This window comes from Sinocyclocheilus anshuiensis, unplaced genomic scaffold (genome assembly GCF_001515605.1).
Source record: "Sinocyclocheilus anshuiensis isolate Anshui unplaced genomic scaffold, SAMN03320099.WGS_v1.1 scaffold1719, whole genome shotgun sequence".
Lineage (NCBI taxonomy): Eukaryota > Metazoa > Chordata > Actinopteri > Cypriniformes > Cyprinidae > Sinocyclocheilus > Sinocyclocheilus anshuiensis.
The window spans coordinates 438,724-451,231 of NW_015551147.1; the positions used below are offsets into that span (position 1 = coordinate 438,724).

General features: G+C 36.2%; 1 protein-coding gene across 1 annotated transcript in view; it reads left to right on the forward strand.

Moving 5' to 3' along the window:
- Positions 1-1,749: 1,749 nt before the first annotated feature.
- atp6v1ba (ATPase, H+ transporting, lysosomal, V1 subunit B, member a) overlaps positions 1,750-12,508 on the forward strand; it is a 28,495-nt gene continuing 17,736 nt past the window's right edge. Inside the window, exon 1 of the mRNA XM_016453463.1 lies at positions 1,750-1,984. Coding sequence (XP_016308949.1) covers positions 1,876-1,984 — 109 coding nt within the window. The 5' untranslated portion in view covers positions 1,750-1,875. The remainder of the gene's footprint in view (positions 1,985-12,508) is intronic.

A 12,508-nucleotide genomic window follows, 5' to 3' on the forward strand; every position in this document is an offset into this window, starting at 1 on the left:
ATGACCATTGGTTTTACTAGCCAGAAATTGTTTTAAGTGCTTCCAAAAAACTGAAAAGGCTTGTGATGAATGTGTGACAAAAGCTTCATAATGGCACATGTCCTGTTTTCCACCAAGGCCACACACCTTTGAGTCACACTATGACAAGCAGATATTTTATGAATAATCTGTGTATTTCTGTAGTGTTAGTGCCTTCTTCACAAAAAAATATAGTGGCCGTCCGCTTTTTTATTAATTTTCTCGATATCAGCCAACTGTGCGATGAGTCACATTACAAATTTTGATTTAAAGCAAAATTTAAAAAAAAAAAAAAAAGATTTTTTTTTTTTTTAAATACTGACTTACAGTCATTGATATAAAAACATTATATTGTAAATGTATAACTACAAAGTTTGAGAAAATAAATACCAACTTGATTGTCAATACCAGCGCTTCATAGGAGAGGGAGGTTCCAGATGAATTTTTTTTTGCTGCCATTTGTGTTTCCATAGTAACGGTGAATTATCTTATTGGTGGAGCTCTCTTAGGATTATGGGTATTGTAATTCATAATTCATTTTTAACATTTTTGTACTTATGAAATGCTGTTGTTGCAATGTAGCAGATTTATTGGGTGGAATAAAAAAAAAACCTGGTTGACTTTAACAATTAAGAAGTTGCTATTTGTGTTCAAAGTCATATTTTGTGTGTGTGTGTGTGTTCACCGTATACAATGTAAAGATGTATTTTTCATTAAAGCATGCATCTAGGCAAGGAATCAAGAGATATCTGTCGAAAGATTATACAAGCCTTAGTCTGTTATATAAAAACGCAATGTATGTAAATGGATGGTAATGCATGAAGCTCTGAATATAAGAACATTTCAAATCAGTTTAATATGTAAGAAACTTTTCAAAATTGTATGCCTTCTTTTCAATGCTGAAGCCTTAATTAACACTATGCTGCTATTTCATAAGTAAGGCCCTCACCTCAGTAAAATAAGGTGATGCATTCATTTTCTAATTCATTTACAGTTATAAAAATATTCACCTCTTATGAGTTTTATTGTTTTACATCACTGAAGAGGATTTAATTGGACTTTTTTGACACTGATCAACAGAATAATATTCATTCATGTCAAAGTGATTTCTTTTTTTACAAATTAGTTCCAATTTATTATATTTATTATACATAAAGTAATAATTTTCCTATGTATTCATCCTCTTTAAGTCAGTTTTTAAATGCACCTCTGTCAATGATTACAGCCTTGAGTGAGTCTGTGTGATAAACTACTAATGTGACTTCTAAAACCAAGTGACTGTACCAGTGATGACTGAGGGTGTGAATACCTATGAAATTAATTATTTTCATTTTATATTTGTAATTATTTTAGATAATTATGAAGAGATGTTTTCAGCATTAAAAATTCTTTTTTTCCAGCAATGTCAAAAAATCCACTGTGATAACATGTTTATGCTTATATATATATATATATAGAGAGAGAGAGAGAGAGAGAGAGAGAGAGAGAGAGAGAGAGAGAGAGAGAGGGAGAGAGAGAGAGAGACAATACCTATAAGGTGGAACAGGCAAAAACCTAGTGTTAAGTGATTTTATGTTAGATAATATTGTATCAGAAGTATTATCTAGTAGTTCTCAGTGAGCATTTCTCACAAGTCATGGAACACAAAAGTGTTAATTCGTGAAAACTGTGTAAATTCGTGAACACTTGCTGACTCATGCACGCGCTTGTAAGCGCTTACGCGCACGTTTTTGACGTGTGTGTGCACGAGTGGTACTTCCTGACCACGGTTGTCATATGACTCCGTCTGTTCATCCGCTCTCAGCGCAGATCTGTTTACACTTAGACCATTTAATTTAATTAAGAAAAATAATAACAATGTCTACATTAGTGGCGAATCGGCCCGTGGATCTGAACGGCCCTGAAGCAGCGGCACGGCAGCACGCTCAAGCCGTGGTCAGAAACTACATCTCCCAGCCCCGACTGAGTGAGTGCCGTTAGCCTTCATTCATACAGCGAACAGCAGCAACACATATGGCGTTTCTCTCTAGTTTTATTCTCTTTACTGCTCTTTAATCTGCATTTTGCCTTTGCATCAGAGGCTAAACACCTCCAGGACAGAGCTGATCTATTATCGCTAGTGTTTGCAAATGTCATGTTGGAGTCAAAGTAGCACAGCTGTCATGCTAACACTAGCTTGAGCTGTTAATAGTTAATCGATCAGCACTTTTGCCTTTAAAAATGTTATTTTTTTACTAATTTCTTGAACATTCATTGTGTAAATAAACAAAATAAGTGTGTTCTTTAAGCTAATTTTAATAAGAAAGCGAATAAACATTGGTGTCTTTGAAAAAATCGTGGGGAAGTCGTGGCCTAATGGTTACAGAGTCAGACTCGTAACCCAAAGGTTGCGGGTTTGAGTCTTGTACCGGCAGGGATTGTAGGTGGGAGGAGGGAATGTACAGCAGCGCTCTCTTCCACCTTCAATACCACGACTGAGGTGCCCTTGAGCAAGGTACCGAACCCCAAACTGCTCCCCGGGCGCCGCAGCATAAATGGCTGCCCACTGCTCCGGGTGTGTGTTCACGGTGTGTGTGTGTGTTCACTGCTGTGTGTGTGCACTTTGGATGGGTTAAATGCAGAGCACTAATTCCAAGTATGGGTCACCATACTTGGCCACATGTCACTTCACTTGAAGGTCTAAGCAAGTGTAAACATGCTAACTTAGCTAGCCGAGCTGGGCTAAATTTAATTATTTATAGCCAGATCGCTTAAACTGATGTGAAATAGTCATTCAAAACTACAGTAAACAATATATTTTTGTTATGGATTTCTTAAGGTTGGTCTTTAAAAGTAGTAACGTGATTGTTTGAAGGCTCCGTCTGTGAGTGGTTTATTGACCTCCATCAGTTTAATACTGATAATATTGATAGTATTTATATTAGATGTGCTGTTTAGATCTGTATTTGGTGAACGGAATGGATGTTTTTATGATTTTGTTTTCAATTTTCACGCAATAGCTAATGCGCACAGAGATAGACAGATTGAGTGATGATCCCTCTCATGTGACATAATCACGTGACACCCAGCTGAGCTAATGTGCAATGAGGAACCTTCAGCTCCACACAAATCATGTGACTTTGTCACTGAAAAAGTTGCATGTTTTTGCTTTAGGCTGACTTGAAGCCCTAGTTGCGTAAGTGTATTTTTTTTCATTTTATTTTAATTTTTATTCATAATCTTTTAATTCAAACTGCAATGAAAGTTGCATATTTTCTTCTGGAATAATGTCAGTGTATTATATATTAGTATCTGCCAGGTCGCAGAATAGTGTTTTTTCATAATGATTCTGTTTAGAATTTAATTAACAGTTATACACCAAAAAAATATTTGTTTGCCTGGCTCTAATTTTGCAGTGGTTTGTTTGTGAAACTATCTCTGGTTCAGTTTAGGGCTGGACGATATGGCCAAAATTTATATCATGATATATTTCTTAATTTCGGTTAATATGATATAATTCCGATATCGATATGAACACTATTAAAAAAAGCGTCGTAAAAACTGCCAAGAACACCCACAACAGATGTCTGTGCATACAAACTTATGAAAAATGAATTTGCCAAGTCTATGACACCTCATATAAAACCATATAATATTTTAGAAAAAGAAACCCAGCACAAATAAATTAATGTTCACCTTTTATTTGTATTTAGCCTTCATACAAACAAGAAATGTGAAATGACTGTCAAATAATCGTCTCAGACTCACCTAATTAATATTAATATCTTTAACTTAAAACTATAGGCTAACATACCAGTCAAAAGTTTTTGAACAGTAAGATTTTTAAATTTTTGATAGAATTCTCTTCTGCTCACAAAGCCTGCATTTATTTGATCCAAAATACAGCAAAAACAGTAACATTTTGAAATATTTTTACTATTTAAAATAACTGTTTTCTATTTGAACATATTTTAAAATGCAATTTATTCCTGTGACTTCAAAGCTGTATTTTTAGCATCATTACTCCAGTCACATGATCCTTCAGAATTTCTGATCAAAAATCATTTATTATTATGTTGAAAACAGCTGAGTAGATTTTTTTCAGGTTTCTTTGATGAATAGAACGTTCAGAAGAACAGCATTTATCTGAAATAGAAATCTTATGGAACATTATAAATGTCTTTATCATCACTTTTGATCAATTTAAAGCATCCTTGCTAAATAAAAGTATTAATTTCTATCATTTCTTTCACAAAAAAAAAATAAAAATCATACTGACTCCAAGCTTTTGAATGGAATAGTGTATAATGTTACAACAGCTTTTTATTTCAGATAAATGCTGATCTTTGGATCAAACTTTCTCATCAAAGAATCAAGAAAAAAAAATGTACAACTATTTTAAATATTGATAATCAGCAAATCAGCATATTCGAATGATTTCTGGATCATGTGACACTGAAGACTGGAGTAATGATGCTGAAAATTCAGCTTTGATCACAGGAATACTGTTCAAAAACTTTTGACTGGTAGTGTAGGCTGATTATTCTTATAGATTGAAACAAATGTGCTTTAGCCAGTATAAAGAGTGTGAAAAGTATGAGTTGCTGCAGAAAGAAAAAAAAGAGCAACAACAAAAACATGTTGCTGGAAACGGGCTTATTGAAAATGCAAACTGATTCTCCGCCAGCAGGAGGCGCTTTGAGAGCGGTAGAACTAGCGGTTTCCCTGGTAACGGCTGTAATCAAATCAGCTCTGCTCAGGAACGCTTCTTTATCAGATAAAATGAAAATGCCATCCAAACTTTTCTGAAGACAGTCCTTTCCCTTCAGAGATACATTCATATAAAACACCCACGACATGCTTTGATTTTGAAACGTGCAGTGCTCATGTTTATTCAACGAAGTCAAAGGCCACAAATAAATCAATGTATGGGAAACACTGGTAATGTATATCGAAATATCGGAAATGTGTTTAAAAATCATATCACCATTATTGAAACAAATTATATCGCGATACATATTGATATTGAATTATTGTCCAGCCCTAGTTCAGCTTCATCTTTGAATCTGCTCATGCTGTTTTAGTCTATCAGAAATGTGGGCTACTGAAGAGTGCTTTTCATCCTTGTCCATCACGTCTTTTTAAATTGACTTTTTGTGTTCAGCCTCTCTCTGTCTGACTCTTGTCATTTCCATTTCTTGTCAAGGGTTTTGTTGTCAAATTGTTTGCCTTGTCAGATGCAACCTAATAGCACATTGCAAATTGTTTAAAACCCCATGAAAACCGCAGTTTCTTTCCTGCGTTGACATATTTTCTATTAAGTTTGGAGGAGACTTTTTTTTAAGCTTTGGTTATGTCTCCGCCACATGGCTTGCTACTTGCTATTCGGTTGTATGTCACATTAGGGTGAGGGGCATTCTTGTTTTTGAGCATTTGATTGGACAAAGTGGTGTAGTGCAGGATGAGTCATCAAAATTTGTAACGTGACTCGTGACCTGTACATTTTAAGAGTGTATATATGCTAAAAGTGTATTTTGTCATTGTTTAGGAGTTCAATGGCATATAGATGGCTAATCTGAAATCTCATTTTATTTTTGAGGTCTGTAGTGCAGTGCAACATGGACATTTGTTTGGTAAGTTTTTAACCTGGCATTAACAGTAATAAGGAAAACCCACTGAGATGCAGTAGTTGCCTAAATGGAGGAAGTAGACCCTAAGTATACTGCTGATGACCACATTTTTGCATTCTAGTTGCAAAATTGTGTATTTTCCTCCATTCGTTTTGTTTTGCACCACCGTTCAAAAGTGACAAATTTTTTAAACAACAAAAAAGCTCACTAAGGCTGCAATTATTTGATCAGAACTACCGTAAAACAGTAATACTGGAAGTATTATTACAATTAAAAAATAAATTATTCTATTTGAACATATTTTAAAATGTATTTTCAACAACCATTACTCCAGTCTTCAGTGTCACATGATCCTTTAGAAATTATTCTAATATGCTGATTTGGTGCTCAAGTAGCATTTCCGATTATTATCAGTCACTATCACTATCACTTTTGATAATTGAATATGTCATTGCTGAATAAACATTAATTTCTTTCAGAACAAAAAGTCTTACTGACTTGAAACCTTTAAATGGCATTGAATTTGGTAGCAAGCTAATGTACGTTTTTTTTGGAGGCGGGGGGCATTCTCGTGGTTTAGTCCCGCTTAAATATACAGAGGAAGTGTATATTTTATTTATGGAGAAGTACGCATCCTGTGAGTCAAACACTCAGCCTGAGAAGAAGTACTAGTATGATCACTGAACATTTTTCCTATCTTTTTCTTTTAGTTGTATATGTGTAGATTTTTTTATTTTTTTTTGTAATAACCTATATTTTGTTCTCTCCATTTTTCTCAAAACCTCGCAATATCCTGCATTCAACCTGCTGGAACATCAGATGACGCCACGCAGTCATAATGTGTTACCGACATCTCTTCGATAACATAATTTGACTCTTGTGTATGATGTTTCAGCACTTGAGTAGTTAATTTTGTTTACCCCTTTAATGGAGAACCTTGCTAAAATTACAGCTCGTCTGACATCTTTCTCTCATTTTTTCCCCTTCATGTGTATTATTGATGTTATTCACTGTAAATCTCATTAATTTAGACCGCAAAACACACTGTCACACCGAGAAGCACAGGTAGCTTGTTTCTCTTTTTTTCCTAAGAGTGTCAAAGGAAAGCTCAGGCTAAAAGCCTCTTAGCAAACCAGGAAGAAAATAAATTACTTAATGGAAGAATTGAAGCCTTCCCTTCTGAAAGCCAAAGAAGCTGCATGCGTAAAGACCCCCGATCTGAAACGCCCCCCGGAATATATATAAAAAAAAAAAAAACTCTCTAATGTAGGCATGCCAGATAGCAGCACCATTTTGTGCCTCATCAGTGGCAGAGTGCATGCTGATAGTGGGCTGTGATTGAAGGCAATGAAGACTGATGGGAAGGCAAACACACAGATCTGTACCCATGAGTCCTTGCAGCGCCTGATATGCCATCACAGTTGAGAGGCCATGTCCGTCAGCGCAGGTCTGATTGGTCCTGCTTTGTCCTTAAGAAAGGCTGAAAAACACAGAAAGGACCTTCAAGTTTAAAACTTTTTTCATCTCAAATTTAAAAATAGAAACTAATATTGAGGCCATTGAAAGGGCGCAGCGGAAGGAAAGCATTTTTGCGTTGTGTTACGAAACGTTTGGTATGTAGAGAATGTAGATTTAGAGCATATCAAATATTTGCAATTCAATCACGCTATTTTTTTTTTATTTTTTTTTTTCTGTTTCACAACTTTTTGTCGTCGGCTGGTGTGTTTAAGTAATTTGTTAGCATGCTTGTGCCCAGTCAAATTTCCAAGATGCCTGAAGAAACAAACAAACAAAGTAAACGTACAGTGCATTCATCTCTTCTGTGGAAGCAGAGGCCTTTTTTTGTCTTAATCACGTCATTGGCAACAAAAGCAATTAACCCAGACTGTCTGTTCGCTTTGTTTTAATGCTGAATAGACGTTTAAATGTGCTGAAAAGACATTCAGCACGGTAATGGTATTTCTGTGAAGAAACAATTACCCGTAATGGCATGGTTATAAACAAATCTTTCAGATGTCACAGCCCTCCTTTATTTTATCCACTGTTTCCTGTTGCTAATCCTTTTGTCCGCCTGTAATTAATCAATTGTCGTGACAGTGAAAAAGAAAGCCCGCAGTGGGCGTTCGACTTCATCTTGCCATCAAAGAAAAGTAAATGAAAGACGAGTATAGAATAGTCGACTTTCAAAAATAGTATCCAAGTATATAAAATTATGGACTACTTGGATTGAAAAGGAAAAAAAAAAACTTTTTATCCCATTATGCACGTCACATATATGACACAGTTTTTCTAAACGTTTTTGTCTTAAATGCATATTGTATGTTTTTTGAAAATTAATTTAGTTTGTGCTGTGATTTTCACATTTACATACTATTTCAGTGCAATTTATTTTAGAAATCATGCAAGGCGAGATAGCCAAAGGTTAAAAAAAATCCCAAGATAGGTGAAGATGGAGGAAAAAAACCTGGCAAAGCACATTACAGAATGTTCAAAATATTACCTAGTTACATAATACGTGTAATACGTTACATGTTATTTTTTAATATTAATAAAAAGTGTCTATCTATTTATTGTCATAATTATATTTTAAGTTATGTTTATAATTTCATTTGTTATTCAAAATATAAGATAAAGTTTACATTGAGCATAGCGATTTATAGTCTTATATTTTATAGTCTATGTCCATCCTAAAACGCCTGATAGTGTCTATGAATTGTCCCGTATTGTCTTAAGCACTAAAAACATAAATAAAACATAAAAAAAAAAAAACATTTTGCATTAATTTGCGCTTTATTGCACAGAATACATAATATGTGTTGAATGCACTGTTAACTCTTTAACTTCTTTAAAGTTTTGTGTAGCTATTTTTTAAAATATCAAGTTTGATTTTAAATTTTTTGTAGTAACTTGAGTATGTCATCCGCATGGACTTGAATATGAAATGACAAACAGCGTAAACTTCGCTTGTCATAGGGGGCCCGCTTTGGACTTTTGTTATAGATCTGTTGCTAGGCAGCGTATGGGTGAAAAACCTGCCTGTCCCTGCAAATCACTCTCAAACTGTTGCAGTAACATTACGGCTGTTTCGATCTATTGTAACTGCACCACTTTGCCACCTCTCCTCGAGAGGCAGCGGGGTTAACCAGCTGTCTCAGTTTAGCTGTCACCCCTTCAGTCTGCATCCCGCCAGGAAACACACAGATTACAGCTCTTCCCACCGTTCCCCCCACATACACACACACACACATACGCAGTCGTCTGATTACACACGACCCAATCAGTGCATGCGTGTGGGGAGTCCTCCGTTACAGCCTCTGCCTCTACCTGTGGGGTTAAAAGCATTCCTGTTTGATGGGGGTGTCATCACTGTGGAGGTCTTTGTTAGGACAGATGAACAGCCACAATTGCATGTGTGTGTGTGTGCGCACGTGTCTTTATCAGATTGTCTGTGTGTTGTATGCAGGTCTTGCTTTTGTTTATTTTTTTAGGGGACTTTTTTTGGTTTGGTAGCTTTAGTAGTGTTGATAGCATGTCAAGTTAATTTATTTTCTCTCTTGCCATTTAATCTTGATGTCATGTTATTCCAAACGTCAGATGGGTTCGATGTATCTCTGAAACATCTCTTGAAAATGGCATTGCATTATTTTCATTAACAGAACATTACCTGACCTGAATGATAAACATACATGGCAAATTTTGATTAATCTTGCATTTTTTAAATATTATAATTAAATTGTTTATTTTATAATTTAACATTTAATTATTTAATCATTTTTTTATATTTTAACATTTTTAATTAATTATCACATTTCTTGCATTTTCTTTATGTTGGTGACTTTTCAGTTCATAATCACACATTAAAACGTTCTGCTGGGGGATTGTTCGAATTTAATTAGCTAGCACTTTTTGGTTATTCAAAGAGGCTATAATCATCAGTTTGCTTGTGAAATCATGAAGGCCTTTCAAACAGTATCTCCAGTTTGTCATTTCTATGCATTCAAAATGATCATCTTTCAACACAGGTTTTGCTCAATTCATTTTGAAATACGTAGTCCACTAAATCCAAAACCTGCCCTTTTGAGTGTGTAGCACATTGTGCCGTCAGTCCCATAATTGGATTCCCTCTGTTAGCATTGAAGTCCTAGAGAATACCATCAAGGTCCCCTGTGAGCGCTGATTCACTGTCTTTCATACGTCTATCTATTGGTCATCCAACGTTTCTCTTTTTTTCCAAAAAGCATTTTATTGTGTCCCCAAATTTTTACTTTTGTTCAGTGTTCAGCATGCTTCTGAATAGGCGTAACATTGAATTTAGAATCCGGCAGCTATTATACGTATTTACAGGACTGCGGCCCTAATTATTGTCACGAAAATAATTTTTTATTTTCACAGAAATGTGCTAATGTGCATTTAATCAAAAGCACAGTGCTACGTTTTGTCCCATTTACGTTTGCGACAAAAGTTTGTCTGTATACTTGCAGAATAGCTGTATAATTTCGTGGCGTTTTGGCAGGTGGTTCAGTCAATTTTGCCATTGAACATTTGCTCACTCATACAGCTTAAACAGTCTGTTCATTATTCTCTCAGTCAGAAAGTAGAGGTGTCATATCAAACCATGTGATTTCATAGTCTCCAAATTATGACTGTGAGTTATGAAGCCATTGCCAACAGGTTCGGTCATTCGATTTTGCCGCAAAATCCACTTTGGTATTTTCAGAAATGCACAAATGCAACAATCTTTTCTTACAATTCCTTTAGGAAAAACGGTGGTACTATTAAACCCCAGTCTTCATTTTAAACCATGACTGTTCAGAGTGAGATTTCTTTTCCCGTCCTTTTGCTTTCATAGATTGTCCTTGGACGGATACGGACATCTGTCCCCCTCCGACAGGGTCAGTCTTTTTCAGTTATGGTATCAAAGACGCCCAATGTCTCAGAATTCATTATCAAGACTTAATATGTGGGTCTTGTGGGGTAAGTTTAGTGGGTGTCATGGCGGAATTGTGCGAGCCTTGTTTGTCTGTTTAATGACAGTTGCATTTGTGTCGATCTGATCTCAAACATGGGGCAATTAGCGCTCTCTTTTATATGTCTTATGGGAAACCACGGTGCGGATGCTCAGCAAGAAAAAGAATAAACACAGGAGGATGTGCGTGAATGAGACAAGCCTGGCACCTTTGCCTGCGCTTTTGTATCGTTAATTCAGTTTCAGCGCAACGCAATCGGCCGGCCCCAAAAAAACACCTGTCCCACCGTGCCCCCCCCCCGCCGTCAGCGCTTCTCTTTCACAGCAGAGATGGAAATGTGTTGGAATGCTCCATGCCTCCTTTCAGCGCCACTTGAATGGGCCCTTTAGTATTTCACACCAAGGTGTCCTTCAGGGCGCGGGGTCAGGCTACCAAAACAGCTTCTACCGCCGGATTAGAACCAATTAACATCTCGGCACACAATAGGGCCTGGCAGCTCCACAGGCCTCACGTTGACCCGCGCTGGTGTTGCATGCCTAGCTCTCGGACCGCCGCACTCAAACTCAAGTGTCCTGGGAGGGGTGGGGAAAGTTTTTCAAGCCTAATGGGCAATGTTGCTACTTCACACCATGTGAATGTATAGCCATTTTTTAATCTTTATTTTACAAGGCCTCTTATGAGGCACTGAGTCCTCTGTGTGTGGAGTTGAAGTGGGCCGCCATCTTCATCACAGATCTGGAAGGCGATTGGCTCATGGTTCGGCAGGGTCGTTTCATCGCCCTCGTTTTTTTTTTTTTGATAAGCAACTGTTTTGCTTATTTATGATCAGGTTTTCTTACACTGTGTTTGTACAGCTGCTTTGTTCATTTATTCTGCATATTTAGATGAGTGTTAATTTTCGCTTCTGTTGTTTGACTAAAAAACTAGCGGTGTCCTGCTTTGGTAGAGCAGATTAGCACCTGCGTGCCTTCGTTTAGCATTCGTCTAATGTTGTGCACAATATCGGAGCATGTCATGAGCTTTGTTTGAGTAAAGATTTCAGCTCCACACTGTTTTCCATTAGCAGTTTGCATTGCGTTCGAGAGACTTTTAAGGGGTTGATGTACAATTATATGGCCGCAATTTTCCAGCCTCGTAATTATGATCACCTCTCAGTAAATAGACATATGTATCTCCTTTGAAACATATGGACAATTTGTAGGGTAAGTGTAGCTATTACATCCATTTTATAAGCACCTCCCTGTGAAGCACATACTGCAATTTGTCTGGGCTGAGGCAAAAAGGACGGAGGGAAGGAAAAGCCATAATGACTTGAAAAATGATGGAATTTGCAGGAAGTGTGCATTTTAGTGTGCTTGCGAATTTGCGGAACGCATCTGTTTTTGTGTGTTTTGAGAGAGCAAATATTCAGTGTTAGAGTGATTTGACTACTGTTTTTCTTTCACTGTAATAACGGCAATTATGAGACTAATAATTTATTTAGGGAAGACGTGTCATTCAGGGAATCATCATAATGGGAGACGGGATCTTTCACCTGCGCAGCAATTTTCAAGAAGGATTTCTTGTTTTATTAGACGTTTTTTTTTTTTTTCCCCTCTGAACTTTAGTATACCAAATAGAAGACAGCATGTAATGTGTCCTTTTTTATTTATTACATTTTGCAGTGTATAGTATACTACTGATGGTAGAAGAGGATACTGGAAAAAATTACTTAAATTAAAATTTCAATATCAGTTAAGTTTATTTAATTATGCTTTGTTGAGGATCATCAGGTTTCCATGTTTTATTTATTTATTTACCTTTTTAAAGAAAATAATTCATATTTAAGTAATTCACAATAAATCAATTTAAGGTGACAGTAAAGACATTTATAATGTTACAAAAGATTTTATATATAAGATTTTTAAATTTTAT